At 36.0% G+C, this 19,649-nt stretch overlaps 1 protein-coding gene across 1 annotated transcript in view; it reads right to left on the bottom strand.

The window, feature by feature from the left end:
* The window catches only part of CSMD1 (CUB and Sushi multiple domains 1), a 1,071,884-nt gene that overhangs the window by 147,367 nt on the left and 904,868 nt on the right, over positions 1-19,649 (bottom strand). Inside the window, exons 30-33 of the mRNA XM_070732892.1 lie at positions 19,160-19,354; positions 7,628-7,744; positions 4,714-4,827; positions 2,319-2,414 (exon numbers count right to left, since the gene is read on the bottom strand). Of these exons, the coding sequence (XP_070588993.1) occupies positions 2,319-2,414; positions 4,714-4,827; positions 7,628-7,744; positions 19,160-19,354 (522 nt within the window). The remainder of the gene's footprint in view (positions 1-2,318; positions 2,415-4,713; positions 4,828-7,627; positions 7,745-19,159; positions 19,355-19,649) is intronic.

The following is a 19,649-nucleotide window of genomic DNA, read 5'->3' as shown; positions in this document are numbered from 1 at the left end:
ATTTCTCAATAAGATTGAAAATACCAATATAGTGGTTGCTTGTTTCTTATTTCTTTTCATAGAAGAACTAAGAGCAAATTTCATTTCATGATATTAAACTTGTTTTTAAATTAAAGAACTCTTAAATGTATATCAATCAACCCCTTTACTGCATTGTATTGTTTGCTGGGCATTAAGAAAAAAGCAAATAACAAGCAAAAATAATACAAAAATAATCTGCAAATATGATTGTTCATAATAAAAAATTTCAGACATAGATATGGATTTTAAATTCCTATGCTAAATGCATTTTTAAAAGAAAATATTTAGGATAGCAAGTAAAGCATCAATGTATTAATAAATAAGTAGCTATCATAGTTAAAAAGAAATAGATTTAAGACCTTTTGCCCTGCATTTCTGTTATACCAGCAGAATTTCAGCCCTCTACAGTCAGATTATTATATATCCAACTGAATACATTTCCAAAAAAAATTACCATGTATTTTAGCCTTAGGCTACAATCCAAACATACAGTATTATTAAGTTAACATTTTCACTGAATTCTTTGTAAAGAGATATCCATATAGTTTTGTATTGCTAATAACCACAGCCTGACCTAGGTTGAATATATTGAAATTAGATCTTCTATCCAGAAACAAAATGAATGCTTATGTAAATAAAATTTTCATTAACTTCATTGATATTTTGCTTAAGTAACAGTATTGTAACTCTTCTTGCAAAAAATATTAGAAAATTCTGCTTACCCACGATACTTTAGAAATACAAGAACATTAATGTTATTATTACTAGTATTCCTAATTTGGGACATAATTCCCGAGCTCATAATATAGCATAACTCTATTTTGCATAGCTGCAGAGGTCAGGAAGTCCCTTTTTCTTTGTTTTGTATTTATTTATCTGTCTGTCTATCTATCTATCTATCTATCTATCTATCTATCTATCTATCTATCTATTTATTGGATTTGTATGCCACCCCTCTCCGCAGACTCAGGGCGGCTAACAACAGCAATAAAACAGTATATAACAAAATCCAATACTAAAAACAGTTAAAAACCCATTATATAAAAACCAATCATACATACAGACATACCATGCATAAAATTGTAAAGGCCTAGGGGGAAAGTATATCTCAGTTCCCCCATGCCTGGCAGCAGAGGTGGGTTTTAAGCAACTTTCGAAAGGCAAGGAGGGTGGGGGCAATTCTAATCTCTGGGGGGAGTTGGTTCCAGAGGGCCGGGGCTGCCACAGAGAAGGCTCTTCCTCTGGGTCCCGCCAAGCAACATTGTTTGGTTGATGGGACCCGGAGAAGACCCACTCTGTGGGACCTGACTGGTCGCTGGGATTCGTGCAGCAGAAGGCGGTCCCTGAGGTAATCTGGTCCGGTGCCATGAAGGGCTTTATAGGTCATAACCAACACTTTGAATTGTGACCGGAAACTGATCGGCAACCAATGCAGACTGCGGAGTGTTGGTGTAACATGGGCATATTTGGGAAAGCCCATGATTGCTCTCGCAGCTGAAGTTTCCAGACACTTTTCAAAGGTAGCCCCATGTAGAGAGCATTACAGTAGTCGAGCCTCGAGGTGATGAGGGCATAAGTGACTGTGAGCAGTGACTCCCGGTCCAAATAGGGTCGCAACTGGTGCACCAGGCAAACCTGGGCGAACGCCCCCCTCGCCACAGCTGAAAGGTGTTTCTCTAATGTGAGCTGTGATCGAGGAGGATGCCCAAGTTGTGAACCCTCTCTGAGGGGGTCAAAGATTCCCCCCCCCCAGGGTAATGGGGGTTGAGTTTGAGTTGGTTTGTCTGGGTTGAGTTTGAGCTTGTTGACACCCATCCAGGTATGTTGAAAAAAACAAGGAGTTAGATAAATCAACCATCCTAATGTCCAAAAGACAGAAATGGACATTCTTCTAATGTCTTGTATTCCAAGAACATCAGAGATCAGCATCAGTTGAATTTAAGAAACATTGGGATTGGATTACCTATGCATATTCTCTGAATTTTGCTTTGGTTGCCCCCCTTTGGGCACAATATCTTTCTACATGTGGTGCTCAATTAATTAAGTTCAGACTCTTTAATATGAGAAACCAAGTTGTGAGTTATCCACCATATAATCTTTCATAGATATTTCACATCACATTTTAATTATTCTGGTTTCATAGATCTGAAAATAAGACATATAGCTTCAGAGATGAAAGATAGTAACTAAGGTTGCCCGACATAACATATCTTATTTCATTTTCCATTCCAAATGACAAAGTAATCATCCTTTTTGATACAGCCAAACATAGGAAAGGAAACTGGAAAAAGAAGTACCTTGATAGACAAAATGGAAGCCCCTTGCAGTTGCTCCACTCTTGGCACTAAACCTTAAGAGAATCTGATTGGATGTAGCTAAAGGCAGAGTCTCTCCTATAGATGAGAAAAGGAAATACAGGGAAGGAAGCATAAACAAAATAAATATAAACCTATTTCTGCATATGTGGACATGAAACACTGTTGTCAGGAAGAAAGGAAAGAAGGGAGGGAGGGGGGAAGGGAGGGAGGAAGGATCACAGAAGTCATTATTATATAATTTATGTCTTAATACTCTTAATACTTTGGAGTACTGTGTTCAGTTCTGGAGACCTCACCTACAAAAAGATATTGACAAAATTGAACGGGTCCAAAGACGGGCTACAAGAATGGTGGAAGGTCTTAAGCATAAAACGTATCAGGAAAGACTTCATGAACTCAATCTGTATAGTCTGGAGGACAGAAGGAAAAGGGGGGACATGATCGAAGCATTTAAATATGTTAAAGGGTTAAATAAGATCCAGGAGGGAAGTGTTTTTAATAGGAAAGTGAACACAAGAACAAGGGGACATAATCTGAAGTTAGTTGGGGGAAAGATCAAAGGCAATATGAGAAAATATTATTTTACTGAAAGAGTAGTAGATCCTTGGAACAAACTTCCAGCAGATGTGGTTGGTAAATCCACAGTAACTGAATTTAAACATGCCTGGGATAAACATATATCCATTGTAAGATAAAATACAGGAAATAGTATAAGGGCAGACTAGATGGACCATGAGGTCTTTTTCTGCCGTCAGTCTTCTATGTTTCTATGTTTCTATAATATATAATTTCCATTATATATTTTATGCACATTGAACATAATTGTTTAAAAACATTTGATTCAGAAACATTTATTTTCTTTAAATTTCTTTCTCCTTCACTAGTGAAGTTGTCTGGTTTTAGTTCTATTATAAATTACAACAACATTAATCTATTCATTAATTTATTCATATTGTACCTTTATTACTTTAACAAATAGTGTTAAAGGTGGCGAACATATCCAACACAAGTTCTTCCTCGTATTTTCCCCCAACAACAACCTGAGTGGTGAGCTGAGCTAAGGGAGAGTGACTGGCCCAAGGTCACTCAAGTGAATTAGAAGTAATCTGCTCTCTAGCCTAGTGGCTTAATCACTAGATGAAGAACTGGGGTTGCACAGTTATTAGATGGCAGCACAGGAGACTACTTCACCTAACTGCTAGCTCTAGTTCAGCAGTTCAAATCTCATCACCGGCTCAAGGTTGACTCAGCCTTTCATCCTTTCAAGATGGGTAAAATGTCGGGGGCAATATGCTGATTCTGTAAACTGCTTAGAGAGGGCTGTAAAAGCACTATGAAGCAGTATATAAGTCTAAATGTTATTGCTATTGCTTTAAATCGAACTGGCTCTTAAAGTGCAAAAAGCTCCTGTTTTTTGCTTCATTTGCCCTGGCCTCATTTACAATATTTTGGACCATATTTCCTTTCTCAATTAAATTTTCATTTCACCCAATTATCAGGTAAATTCCTGAAGAAGTTTTAGAGCTCTGAAAAACTTGAGTGAAATTCGTCAATGTCCTTTTATTGATGTAAGAATCACATTGGTAGAATCAATTTCCAATGGCAGACTCCTTGTACTCATTCCCCAGGCCTTGATCTGGAAGACTAGGGACCTGCTGCAACAGATTTGGAATGAATTGAAGAATAGGCAGCAGAAGATTTACTAAATAAGTGGAGGTTTATTATAAAATACATTAGGTTTCCCCAAGTTTACTGATAGCTTCTTTGGAAGTTAGCACAAACTTCTTAACATCAGGAACAAAGGGAATGACTGCACAAATACTTTTGATTAGCTACATAATTATGAATCAAAGTCCATAATTTGCTGTAATGAATGAATTATGACTAATTCTTGATGATCAATGACTTATTATTACAAAATATTAATTATTACTTATTAATTTTAATAATACATTTGATAATTAATTAATAATCAAACACATGCCCTCCTTACTTTATGCTGAGATACTCAATTAAATTGGCTAAATGTGGTTAAGAAATTATTAGCATTCTTATATAATCTGATATTAAATAAAATTTAGCGACTGGTGACAAGGAAAAAAGAAATCTCCCAAAAACCAGAAGGGAAAGTGACTGTAAAATAGAAGTATCAATGACATTGCTTACTAATGAAATGGGTGCTTATATATCCATATGCATAAAATAAGTTTCTTTCAATTTCCAAAATAAGCATTAATATTTGATATAATATTTGCATTGCCTAATAAAACATTCTGAATATATGCAAATAAGGGCACATTCCATTTTCTGATTTGAAACTCTACACTTAAGAAACTAAGTTAGTTTTAGTATTATTTATTTTTATTTTATTTACCTGAGTGAGATCCAGAAAGTGAACTCAGAAGTCTAGCTTGAGGATGTTCTCCATCAAATAATTCTGCTACATCATTTAGAGCTGTTTGGAAATATGCAAACTGTCCAAACACAACTATAAGACATGAATAACAAAAGGAAATATCAATTATTTGCAAAACAAATTATATTAGATCTACAATAAATGAAAATTACTTTTCCACAAACATCTAGTGGATTCTATTTCAATTCTTACTTGGTTATGTTTGTGTCTGAAGCCACAAAGTGCAGGGAAAAAAAGGAAAAATGTTGTTACATTTATATTGTTCCTGAAGCTTGGCACTGGTGCTGGTTATGTTGGAATTGTTTATTTTTTTAATTGGGGGGAGGGGAATAACAAAAATGCAGCTGCCTCCCAGAGACCAATAAGATCGCACAGGGTTGGCCTTCTCTGGGTCCGGGCAACTAAGCAATGCAGGTTGACGGGGCTGCGGGGGAGGGCCTTCTCTGTGGCTGCCCTGGCTGTATGGAACTAACTCCCCCTCCCCCGATGTCCATACTGCTTCCACCCTGCTGGCCTTCTGAAAGGCTACAAAGACCTGGCTTTGCTGGCAGGCCTGGGGGTCATGAATTGTACATCTTTCATGGCCAAATCATATTTAATGATATGTATGTGTTGATTTGTGGGTTTTAACTGGGGTTATTGTTTTAATTTATATTTGACTTCTTTTTATTGTAAATTGTATTTTTATATTGTTGTAAGCCGCCCTGAGACCTTCGGGATTGGGCAGTATAGAAGTTGAATTAATAATGATAATGATGACGATGACAATGACAATGATAATAATAATCTTTATTATTAAGATTATTATTATTAAGATCTTAATAATAATCAACAATATCTTAATAATAATCAACAATAAACATTGACAAAATCACGATCTGTCAGTTCCAAAGGCCACTGTATTTGGATCTGTACCTATCATATGAAAGTACATCACACAGTCCTAGATGCTTGGGCAGTGTTCGACTTGTGATATTGTGATACAAAATCCAGCATATAAATCTTGTTTGCTGTGTATTACTGTTTTTTGTGAATATAATACTACTACTAATAATAATATGTGTTGTTGTTGTTGTTGTTGTTGTTGTTATTATTATTATTATTATTATTATTATTATTATTATTATTATTATTATTAATGTTAACAAGCTCATGCAATAATTAATAGTTTCACTGTCTCCTGGCTATTCCAAGAACTAGGGTGTATTTAGTAGCTTTCTGGACAAACTAGGAAATCCATGTGCTGTTTTAAAGGTCTTCCAATATATCAGTGCCAATTGTTCAAAACCTATGACGGGTGGCTCACAAAGCTGTTACAAGTAGTCTCTGGTACATGAGTATATATGTATATATGTGACGGGGATGGTTTCTGGATCCTTTTGCTGCTGGTTTGCTCAGGGTCGCACCATGCCCGCGTGCCTGCAGCAATTAAAAAATAGCTTTTTCACATGCACAGAAGCAAAAATTAGCTTCTGCCTACACATATAAATAAAATCCAAGATGGCAGTGCCCACTGAAGCACTGACAAAACTGGCTCTGTGACATCATTGCCGAACTATTAACGTTTCTAAAGGAAAAGTTAGAACTGGTAGGAATCTGCCTCTGGTATGTGACCATATGTATATTTATATGTGTATATTCCAGTCTCTAAAATCTGTAAGATTTCAGATGGAACACCAAATTCTGACAAGATTTCCAAACCTTGGGAGATTTTGGCTGATTTCATTAAGAGTTTTAATATTTTTAATGTGGATTTGAGTTCTTGCAGGCACAATATGAAGGAATAGGATATCAGTGTCATGCTAAATATTGCCAGCCCCAGAGACATTTAGTAATTAAATAGTTAACTGTGTGTGCTTTATTAAGTTCCTCCTATTATGATGTAATATCCTGCCACATCTAACACTACTTCCTTCTTCTTCATTCTAAAATCTCCATTCTTATTTCTATCCACCATCATGTAAGACGTATTTGTTGTTTTGTCCACCAGGACATGTTTTATTTTCTACTTTTATAATAAAGGAAATCTTGTTTTGAACAAATGACTAAACAGCTTCCATCCATCACCTCCACGGTAATTAAAGTTCAAACGGACTTTAATCATTTTCAGTATCGCGACAATCAGATGTTCTGTTTCCTAATGGTGCTATATTGTCAGTATTCAGTTTATGTGGCAGTCCTTAAATGCTTTTGATGCAATAATCTACTAGATAACAACATAGTGAAGATAAATACCATTCAATATTCTGTCATATAATTTCCAAAACACAACTAACCCTGAGAAAAGAATCAGTAAAGGGAGATTATTACTACTCATGCCAAGTGCGGACTCAATGAAGTAATTTTGCCTTCCCCGCTTCTGATTGTCCTTATCCTGAAGGGAATTGAAAATGACTACCTTATTTGAGAGCTGGAGTATTAGCAAATGCTTTTTAAAAATCACTTGCTATCCAAATATACCTCATGATATCTATTATGTAGGAAAGAGCCTTCTCTTGAAGAACTCATTGGTAGTAGACCAAACTCCCTAGGAAGTAAATTTTGACCCATACTTTTTGTCAAACCTTAATTTATTTCAGTATTCTACCTTAATTCTGCTTTTAAGTGCCCTTTAGCATATATTTTACTTTATCTTTATAGGCTACTCTTTGAGAAAATAAAACAGAAATGCAGGCTGAAATCTCATAAGTAAATAAGAGAATAAGCAAATAATAAAATAAATGTTATGTTTACATTCATAAACAACAATGATCTTTAACTAATCCAATCCGAGGTTACTAAGATGTTACTGAAACTCTTTAAAACAAATTATGTATCAAGAATACCACCAAGAATTAATGGCAATAAAGGCTTAGTGAAAAGTCAAACTTACCAAATTCTTTAGGAACTGTAATTGAATATTGACAAGTCACCCCGGTAGTGTAGTTCTGAGGATAATTTGGTGATAAAACTACTCCATCTGATCCAGTATATTGGCCTCCACAGGGAGCTGAGAAATGTGTGAATACAGGAAAAAATGGATCAAATTAATGAGTTGTAATTAAAAATAAAAATATAACACCACTTCTTGTAATATAGAAATATCTTTTATTGGAATTACAATAGAATTCAATACAAGCTAACATTGAAATAAGTATTCAAGGATAATTACAATTTAGAAAATGTGTTTGAACTGAAATCTTGGTTACTTGGTCATTTAGATAGCACTTAAAAATCCTTTAATGAGGAGAAGCTGAGCCTAAAGAAGTTTCCATTTGTCTTCAGCCTGCTCACTACACAATTAATATACAGTGGTACCTCGACATACAAGTCTAATTCATTCCAGACCCGAGCTCATATGTCGATCAAATCGCATCTCGAACGAATGTCTTTAGACTTTGTTTTTCGTGCTGAGATAACTGGAAGCAAGGGATTCTTGCGCCACCTAGTGGAAGCTCGGCTCGTATCCTGAATTTGAGCTCAGGTGTCGAACAGAAATTTTGCTCACGTCTTGGCTCGTAACTTGGAATACTCGCATGTGGAGCAGCTCGTATCTAGAGGTACTACTGTATCAATAATATATAATAATACAAGTTATGTCATATGATTAATATCACAACTGATCATGTTGTATGTTGCTTAATTCTCCATGATTATTATCCTGAAATTTAAATTTATAAAAAAGAAGTAAATTTTTGACACAGATTAGATAACTGCCCTCTTTTAGCAACCATCTTTTGATACATCCATCACTTAGCATCTGCAAATCCTAACAACTTTGGAACAGTCATACAACATGATTAAATTTCTTGCAACCAAAAATTAAATATCCAGTCCAAACTGCCATTGTGATCAACAGCATCTTGGGCCCCTTTAAAAAAACAATTAGGTGAGGTATTTTCCTTAAATATTGTCATTCTCATTCACCACTTCCTATGCCAGACAAAAGGTATTACTGTAGTCCATGGAGCAAATTCTGTGGAAGGTGAAATCTTCAAGGAACCAAGGAATGTGTGCCAAAGTAACATTTCCTCTTTTTATTGCACTAGATAAAATAGCCTACTGCCTTAAGGGCATTGGGATTAAGATGGCCCCTGAACAAGATTGCAATAATTTCCCCAACAATGTATTGTTGTTTTCCTCCTTCTATACTTTCAAACTTGTTGTTGCCCCATGGCTAGCCAAGAGTCAATTCCTTAACACTTGGAGACCGTAAGCTCAAATTAGCTACTAAATCTCCCATTGTTTTAATCAATTATAACATTTCATGAGAAAGTTTGGTGAAAACTCAGATCAATAAATTGGAAATAGCTAATTTTAAAATATATATATACTTATAAACCTAAAGCTATGTGCCTTCCATTGACTACTGACCTTCCATGTATAAATGATTACAACTTAAAACAAAATAAAAACTCTTTAAGCAAAATACAACCATTATTCGACATATAACCATTTGTTTAGTGACCATTTGAAGTTACAACTCTGAAAAAAGGGGACATGGTCTTTTTTCATATAACTGCTACACCATCCCCATGTTCACATGAGTCGCCTCGAGAAGGACCGCATAGAAATCTAATAAATGAATGAACATAAGAACATAAGAAGAACCATGCTGAATCAGGCCAAAGCTCCTCGAGTCCAGCATTCTGTGTCACACAATGGGCCACCAATTGTCCATGGGGATCTTGAGCAGAAAGAGAAGGCAAGACCCTCCCTTTCCCTTGACCCCCAACACGTGGTACTCAAGGGAATCCTGCCTGCCTCAACCAACATAGAGGCAGCACTTGGACATCCGTTTCAATAACCATCTATATGCTTGGCATCCATGAATCTGTCTAATTCTGCCTTGACGCTATCAAGGCTGACAGCTGTCATGATTTCTTCTGGAAGTGAATTCCATAAATCAACGACCCTCTGGGTGAAGAAATATTTCCCTTGATTTGTCCTCACTTTCTTACCTATGAGCTTTAGGGAGTGCCCCCTTGTCCTAGTATTGTGTGATAGAGAAAATAATTTTTCTCTATCCACCTTTTCTATACCATGCATGATTTTATACACTTCGATCAAGTCACCCCTTAAACGCCGTCTTTCAAGGCTGAAGAGACCAAGGTGTTGTAACCTGGTATCATAAGGGAGGTGCTCCATTTCCTTTATCATTCTTGTTGCCCTTTTTTGCACCTTTTCCCGTTCCATTATATCCTTCTTGAGGTGTGGTGCCCAGAACTGTACCCAGTACTCCAAGTGTGGTCTCACCATCGATTTGTACAGAGGCAATAGAATGCTTGCTGACCTATTTTAGATTCCCTTCCTAATCATGCCAAGCATGGAATTTGCTTTTTTTTACTGCTGCTGCGCACCGGGTTGACATCTTCATTAAGCTGTCCACCAAAACCCCAAGATCCCTTTCTTGGGTTGTCTCAGAACGTTTTGCCCCCATCAGTTGGTAGGCATAATTGGGGTTCTTGCTCAGATGTGCATAACTTTGCACTTGTTTAGGTTAAAATGCATTTGCCACTTTGTTGCCCATTCACTCAATTTCGAGAGATCCTTCTGGAGCAATATATACAGGGCTTCCACACCTCACAATATTGCTATAGTGTTATAGGAGATATATTCCATAAACCATAGTCCAAATTGACATTAAAAAAATTGAGATCTTCCCAAATGATCTGACAGATCACAAGAAATCTCTGAACATTACTCTCGGACCCTACTGAGAGGTCTTATTTTGCTATCATTCCTAGACTTCTTAGTTGGGCTAATTGACACTTCTTTCTTGAATTTGTCTCTTTTCATAGATAGGCTGAAAATTTCAATTGAGTCTGTCACAAATTGTAATTTAAAAGAACCTGATACAAAATAGGTTGACATATTTTACTTAAATTAGACAAGTGCTGCTCCTCACTAAATTGCTTCAACTTTTATGGGGGAAAATACATCAGTGTGAAACAGGAATCTACTTGCACTACTTTGGATCTACGTGCAGCTGAACTATTAAAAATAAGTTTAGATTTCTAAATTTCTATTTCTAAGTTACATATTTTATTTTGGGATATCTTCATAACTAGAAGATTCAATTGGTACCTTTTTCCAATTTGTTTGGAAAATTATTATCAGTTAAATAGGAAATATTTTTATACTATAAATATGCACATATTTTTGTCAAATGAACATATCAAGTCAACACTGCTTTATAACCACACACGTTTCTGTTAACATCAGATGTTAAAATATGAATAAACAGGGACATTTATTATTTATGCTTCCATATAGTTTGCTAAAATATAAAAATAAGAATTGTAAATTACAACGTCCTTTGACAAAAAATGAGTCTATTTGCAGCCAAAACATTTTCCAAGAGCTGTACATTCCTTTAGTTCTGAAAGCTTTCTGGCTCAATGGATGATTCAATGAACAGATAGTGGAAATATGATTTTTCACTGATGTCCTTCTCTCTTCTGTAGTCATATCCTTGCTATGCCAAAAGACCTCTCAATTCTCTATGGTGCACTGGGTGTGCATAGCATAGAGAATCAGCAAAATAAATCTCTCAACCCATTTTCCACTCATAGAAACATCTGCTGAAACAAAACATTCTGAAAAGAGTTTAAGTCAGTCTCAGATAACTATTTTCCTTTTGTATTTTAAATATGGATTGGTTTCATATAAAAATCTGAGTATCATGATACTGGATACAAGTTGTGAAGTTATTTATAGTATTTTAATAGATAGGCTTCTATGTCTAATTTTTACCCTATTATTATCTGTTCTAATTGTAAAGTATTGTTCTAATACCTTAATATAAAGATAGTCTAGCAAACTGAAGCCAGTTGCTATCTTTGAGTAATTATTTTCAATTTTTTAAACTAGTAGTAATATTTATTTATAACATTTATTAATGTGTCATCCTCAGTGTTACTGTCCTCATTATTGTTAGAATAAGTAACAAAAGGCCTTGGAATGAAGGACACTCAACAGTAATAGAAAGGATTTTAACATGTAAGAGAACTCAGAAGGGGAAAAAATGAAAAGGTTTTAGATAAATGAGAAATTACCAAGAGAGAACATTTCTGTTTTTCAGTTACTTTGCACAGTTATTTAAGACACTTCTGGTTCTATTAGCCTTAATGCAATTCATATATAATGTTTCAAAACTTATATATGAATTATTTAAAACTGAAATATTCTACCAAAGTGTGACATTAAACCAAGGGTAACAGATGAAAAATTGTTGAACAACCCTTCTTATTTTGTATTAGCCCATATGCCAAATCCATTCTATAAGAACAGGAAACTATTTGTATGAAGCAACAGTCTATTTATTTTGATCTCTTAAATAAATTAGATATGTGATACAATATTTAGGTATGTATCATAGAAAGCTTCAAATCCAAATCATATATGTTTTGGATGATCTGTATTTAAGATCTAAGTATCAGGCTATGGAGAGCTTTTCTGTGAGCTAATAACACTGACTTGACATAGATTGCTGTCTTAAAATTGATCATATTATTGTTTCCCTTTATCCAGAATTCTCTAGATTCTTACTTACCAAAATGTCTTTGATATTATAGTATTGAATCTACAAATGTCTACACATATAACACACAGTGCTTTTACAAAGCATTCTGACTCCCTTCACTTTGGCCCATTTTGTTATGTTGTTATGTTATGTTGAAATTCAATTTTTTCTCATTAATCTACTATATATATTTGTGCATTTTATATATATGAAAACCACTGAAGCATTAATCATGGAATCTCCACAACCACAAAGCCTGCAAACTTGAAATTTGCCACATATATTCCTCTTGGCTTCTAGGTGCTCAGTAAGAAAGGATTTTCAAAATGATCATCAGAGCATGAGTATTCATTATATTATTATTAACTCTGATGCTAAGGAGTTCTACTCCCCCTCCTCACTCGAAAAGAAACGTGATCCAAATGAACAGTTGAGCTAAGCCATGCCCAGGCTCCTAGTCTTCTTTTTACTCACACAGCAAATAATGTTTGAGTTTCCAAACACCCTTCAATTCTCTCACACACCAACAGGATGCCAGATGAATATCAATGGATACTGGTACACAGAGACATATTTCCTGCCCCCCTCCCATTTTCCTCCTCAGTTCAGATGAATCTGTTCCTTCTACTATAACACCAGTTAAAGGGAAAAGAAGCAAAAATGCAGGAAAAGATTTACAGATGGAATTAGGCAAACACAAGTAAGGGAAACTGCCCATTTTTCCCATGGCCAGTTTTATGTGGCATGCTCCAGAGTCAGTTCAGTAACAAACTCAAGGACTTGAGACACATACCACCACTAAAAAGACCCAACAACAAAGAATGCTATGATAAAACATTCACAGCTAACCTCTTCAGCACATTATTTGGCTCAGTTTTTGTAAACAGCAACAGCTCATGCCCAAAATTCCCTAGTTGTACCACAAATACTCACAATGATTTACCACAAATAGACTTCACTGAAGACAATGTTGAAAAGGCACTACATGGCCTAAAGCATTCTCTATCAATTGGGCTTGATGGACTTCCAAGTATTCCATATGCATACTTCCTAAAAAAGCTCTCAACAACCATAGCTAAACCACTAAGCATACTCTCTGAAAAATTCTTCAGGACCAGTTCTCTACCAAACCTGTGATCACTAGCCATGGTCATCCCCATCTTCAGGCAAGGAGATCCCAGTCTAGTAGGAAAATATAGACCAATCTCTTTATGTTACGTCTCACGCAAAGTCATGGAATCAATGATAAACCAATCCACTACCCTCCATCTAGAAATTAACAACCTACTTTTATCAATCATAAACCAATTCATTGCCCTCCACCTAGAAACTAACAACCTACTCTTTAACAAACAATTTAGTTTCAGGAAAAAAAATCCTTTAACCTGCAACTCCTACACTGCAAAAACATATGGACTATACATCTCAATAAGGACAAATCAATAAAAGCAATTTACATGGATTTCTGTAAAGCCTTTGACTCAGTGGTTCATGATAAACTACTACTAAAACTGAAATCCTATGACATCTCTGGATCCTTACATGACTGGATAACTGCATTCCTATCAAATAGACAATGTGGTCAAAATGTGATTGTTCATTTTTAAATGACTAGTTTTAAGACAATTTTTTTAAAGTAATTATTCTATTAATTGGCTTAGAAATGTTTTATATTGTAGCTTTTTATCGAAATGTTGTGAGCAACCCCGAGTCCATGGAGAGAGGCGGCATATAAGTTAAACAAACAAACAAACAAGCAAGCAAGCAAGCAAACAAACAAACAAACAAGGGAGCGCCCTATCCAATCCTGTTCCTGTTAACTGCGACAGCATACTGTTAACCCAAGGCAGCATACTATGAACAACACTCTTCATACTCTATATAAATGACCTTTGCAGTCACATTACAAACAGCTGTGTTCTCTTCACCGATAATGTAAACTCTTCAACACCACAAATAACACTGCTACCCTCCAAAAAGACCTTGACTTTGTGTCAGACAGGTCAAACATCTGGCAACTCTAAATCTCAACCAACAAATGCTCTGTCCTACACATTGGTAAAAAAGAATCAGACTACCAAATACAAGCTGAATAGACAAGACATTGGAGACGACCCTCACTCTATAAAAGAGCTCAGAATATTCATATCAAATGACCTAAGTGCCAAATCCCACTGCAACAACATCATCAAGAGTTGTTAACCTAATCTTACATAGCTTCTTCTCCAATAGAGGGAGTTGGATAATACTACTAACCAGAATATACAAAACTTTTGCCAGACCAATCCTTGAATACAGCTCATCTGTCTGGAACCCAGACTGCATTTTGGACATTAGAAAGTGTCCAGAGATACTTTATGAGAAGAGCCCTTTACTCACAACAGAATATCTTACACAAGCAAACTTGAAATCCTAAGCTTAGAAAGCTTATAACTATGTTGCTTTCAACACGATTTAAGCATAGCTCATAAAATCATCTGCTACAATACCCTTCCTGTCAATGACTACTTCAGCTTCAACCACCACAATACACGAGCACACAATAGATACCAGCTCAAAGTAAACTTGACTGCAGAAAATACGACTTCAGTAACCAAGTATTTAATGCCTGGAACTCACTATCTGATTCTGTAGTTTTGTCACCAAACCTCCAAAACTTTAGACTATCCACTGTTGACCTCACCTGATTCCCAAAAGGTCAGTAAAGGGCGTGCATAAGTGCACCAGTGTGCCTACCGTCCCTATTCTAATATTATTAGTACCTATCTCATATATATAAACAGTGTTATATCTATATATACTGCCAATATGTACTTGACAAAATAAATATGATGATGATGATGATGATGATGATGATGATGATGATGTTTACAGGGAGGTTCTGAGCAATTCACATAGTTTTATAGCAAAGCACAGGTATCAGCTAGTGTTCCATAATGATAAAGTGAAAAGAGAATTTTAAAAATGTCTGTAAATTTATTTTTAAAAAACCCTGAAATATCACATTGACATAAGTATGGCAGCAATTACAGCTTTGACACTTTTTGGGTATGACACAATAAGCTTTGCACACCTGGATTCGTGGATTTTCTGCCATTATCCCTTGAAAATTCTCTCAAGCTCAGTCAGGTTGAATGTAATCGTCAATAGACAGCCATTTTCAGGTCCCTCCAGAGATGTTCAATAGGATTCAAGTCAGGGCTCTGGCTGGGCCACTCTAACACATTCACAGAATTGCCCTTAAGCCACTTCTGTGTAGTCTTGACTATGTTTTTAGGATCGTTGTCATGTTGGAAAGTGAACCTTTGGCCCAGTTTGCACTCCTGGGCATTGTGGAACAGATTTTCATTGTATTTTGCTCCATTCACCTTTCCCTCAACCCTGGCCAGTCCCCTATGCTGCTGAAAAACATCCCCACAGCATTATGCTGCCAGCACTATTTATTTATTTATTTATTTTATTAATTGGAATTGTATGCCGCCCCTCTAATAGCTTCACTGTTGGGATAATATAAAATCAAATGGAATTGAATGGAATAGAATGGAATGGAATAGAATAGAATTCTTTATTGGCCAAGTATGATTGGACACACAAGGAATTTGTCTTTAGTACATAGGCTCTCAGTGTACATAAAAGAAAAGATAGATTTGTCAAGAATCATGAGGTACAACACTTAATGATTGTCATAGGGTTCAAATAAGCAATCAGGAGTCAATCAATATTAATATAAATCACAAGGATACAAGCAACAAGTTACAGTCGTACATTCAGAAGTGGGAGATGAGAATATTGGGCAGATGATGAGCTGTGCCTGGTTTCCTCCAGACATAACATTTAGAATTGAGGCCAAATGGTTCAATCGTAGCTTCATCAGATCAGAAAACCTTGTTTGTCACTATCTGAGAGTCCTTCAAGTGTACTTTTGGAAACTCCAAAGAGGCTAGCATGTGTTCCGCAATGAGGCCTCCCTTTAGCCACTGCCATAAAGCCCAGATCAGTGGAGGGCTGCAGTGATGGTTGTCCTTCTGGAACTGTCCCATATCCTCAAAGAATCTCTGGAGCTCAGTCAGAGTGACATTGGGTTTTTGTTCACCTCTTACTAAGGCCCTGCTCCCCAATTGCTCAGCTTGACCAGACAATCAGTTTTTTGAAGAGTCCTCATTGTGCCAAACTTGTTTCATTTGAAAATTATGGAGCCCACTGTGCTCTTAGGAACTTTCAGTGCGGTAAAAAAAAATATCGAAACCTTCCCCATATCTGTGCCTTACAATAATCCTGACACTGAATCTGCAGGCAATTCCTTTGACCTTGTGGCTTTTGCTCTGCTACAGTGTGCATGGTCAGCTGTGAGACCTTCTATAGAGAGATGTGTATCTTTCCAAATCAATTTATCACATGTTGATTCCAATCAAGATGTAGAAACATGTCAGCAAAGATCAGGATAAATGGGAGGTACCCAAGAAAAATTTCAAGTGTTGTTGCAAAACATTTTAGTGTTTTTCTTTTTAATAAATTTACAGACATTTCTAAAATTCTGTTTTCACTTTGTTATTATGGGGTACTGAGTGTAGATTAATGAGAACAAAATAAATTTCAACAGCTGTAGAAACAGAAAAAAGTGAAGGGGGTCTGAATACTTTCTGAATGCACTGTATTCATTTTATATCATAGGTATAAAATGGGCCAAATGAAATTCTCAAGGTTTTTAATTTTTTTTAAAGGAAACGGATAATTTTTCCAGATTATCCCATGTACATAATATTTTACTGCAAGCCCTCCTATTATCCCCCCCCCATCAAAACCATCCCCCATCCAGGTTAGGATGAAAAAACAATATCAAAAATATAAAAATACTTATTAGAAATGGATAAAATAGAAGAAATAGTCAAAGATAGCATGGGAGAAAAACATTGTGCATAGCATACATATGGCTGACTAGGTGAAGACATGAAACATACATTGCAAAATTATGAAACTAGTGGCATTTAAAGAAAATTATTACAAGATGTTTGATAGATGATTAGCAAAAGATTAGCAAAAATCTACCCAAATTTAAATTCGAAAAGTTGGAAATGCAACAAAGAATTAGGCATCTTCTTTCATTTGTGGTGGACATGCCCCAAAGCAAAAGGATTTTGGAAAATAATACATAAATGGCTACAAGAGATAACAGACAGAAATAGAATTTACTCCAGAATGCATGTTATTAGGAATTAGGAAGAAAAAATACCCCCAAAAATACAATATCTAATAACGTATATAACAACAGCTGCAAGGATACCATACGCACAATTTTGGAAGAATAAAACGATCCCGCATAAAATGATATTATAGATAAAATTTACAGATGTGCTGAAATGGACAGGATGACAATGGAGATTAAGGGAACAAGTAATTCAGAATATTATGAGATTTGGAATAATTGGTATAATTGGATTGAAAATAGAAGCAAAGGATTGTAATAAGAACATAGGAACATAAAAAGAGCCATGCTGAATCAGGCCAAAGCCCATCGAATCCAGCATTCTGTGTCACACTGTAGACCACCAATTGTACATGAGGATCTTGAGCAGAAACAGAAGGCAAAACCCTCCCTTTCCTCTGACCCCCAACAAATGGTACTCAAGGGAATTTTGCCTGTCTCAAGCAATGTAGAGGCGGCAAATGGACATCTGTTTCAATAACCACCAATACACTTGTCATCCATGAATCTGTCTAATCCTGCCTTGAAACTATCAAGGCTGACAGCTGTCACAACCTCTTCTGGAAGTGATAAAATGTGAAAAGATGTATGAAAATGACAAATATATAAACATGAAATATAATGTATATAATTATATAGATGTAAGAAATGTAAAAAGTGTAAGATAATGGACATAGATCTGTATTAAATTATAGTGATGTTTTTTTAAATGGAAAAACTAAAACTTTAAAAAAAAAAACCACTTTTCTATCTTTTCTTTTTTTATTTCACCTTAAATGGCAATATAATAGTACCTCTAGATACGAGTTTAATTCGTTCCAGAATCGAGCTCGTATATCGATCAACTCGGATCTCGAACGAATGCCTTTAGACTTTGTTATTCCCCGCCGAGATAACCAGAAGCAAGGATTCTTACGCCACCTAGTGGAAGCTCGGCTCATATCCCAAATTTGAGCTCGGGTGTCGAACAGAAATTTCGCTCCTGTCGTGGCTCGTAACTTGGAATACTCGCATGTGGAGCAGCTCGTATCTAGAGGTACTACTGTATTAGACATGGGAGCTAAAATAGAGAAGAAAGAACAACAGTCTCAAGCTGCTAGTCAGAATGTAAGACAAATAAAACTCAGAGTCCTTTTTGTAAAAGTCCAAAATGAATTTATCAAAATCAGAACTAGAAGCATCAAAGGAAACGCAAAGTCTGAGAAAATGGCGCGATACAAGCATATATCAAAACCCCCTTTTCCAACCCCCTTGGGTAAATGCCCAAACTCTATTGTCCATGACCATCAGGTGGACTCATCTTCATCCGCACATCACTCTTCTGGAATGTTCCTCTAACGGTCGCCTCCTGACACCAAGGAAAACGAAATCTATCTCGCTTCATGGCCTCCTGTGCGCTTCCTTCCCACAAACCCTTATCTCTAACCCACGCCGTAACTATTGACAACCAAGTGAGAGAGGTGCAGCAGCATAAGCGAAGGTTGACAAACAGTGTTTCCTTCTCACTTTCATCAGTTCCCCTACTGTGCTAGCAGAATATTGTCAGAATGCCAAAATAGAGGGAACAATTATAATAGTTGTACTAATACAATTTCTCATAACCCCCGTTCCACTACAAGATTGCGATACTCTGTTCCATGGAGATTTTCATACATACCACTACAAGATTCATACATACCAACAAGATTCATACCTACCACTACAAGATGGCAAGATTCTGTTCCATGCAGGTTTTCCATCAACACCAATCACACAAGTGATAGTAGAAGGATCAATAATCTTGTAACCTGAATCACACTGATAAGTAATACTTGACCCAAGTTTAAAGTCTGTTCCAATTCTGGTTCCATTCATTATATTGCCAGGGTCAAAACAAGCTTCCCGTGGTTTTTCTAATGAAAAAGAGAAAGAGGGTTAAGACTCTCTTTAAAATAAAACAGATGGATCAAGGTGAATCAATATAATCCACTCCAGGAAGGATAAAGGTTACTAACGCTATCTCATTTTCATCTAGCTGAGTAAGTTTACCCATCCATCCATCCATCCATCCATCCATCCATCCATCCATCCATCTTTTTCTTCACAAATAAATTGGGATCATTTGAATTTAATCTAAAATTACAATTACAACTCCATATAAAGACAATATTGTTTATGAGGATACATTTCAGACATATTTTTAGTTAT

Source organism: Erythrolamprus reginae, chromosome 1 (assembly GCF_031021105.1).
Source record: "Erythrolamprus reginae isolate rEryReg1 chromosome 1, rEryReg1.hap1, whole genome shotgun sequence".
Lineage (NCBI taxonomy): Eukaryota > Metazoa > Chordata > Lepidosauria > Squamata > Dipsadidae > Erythrolamprus > Erythrolamprus reginae.
Note: the sequence above shows the minus strand (reverse complement) of the source record. Positions and strands in the feature narration are given on the sequence as shown.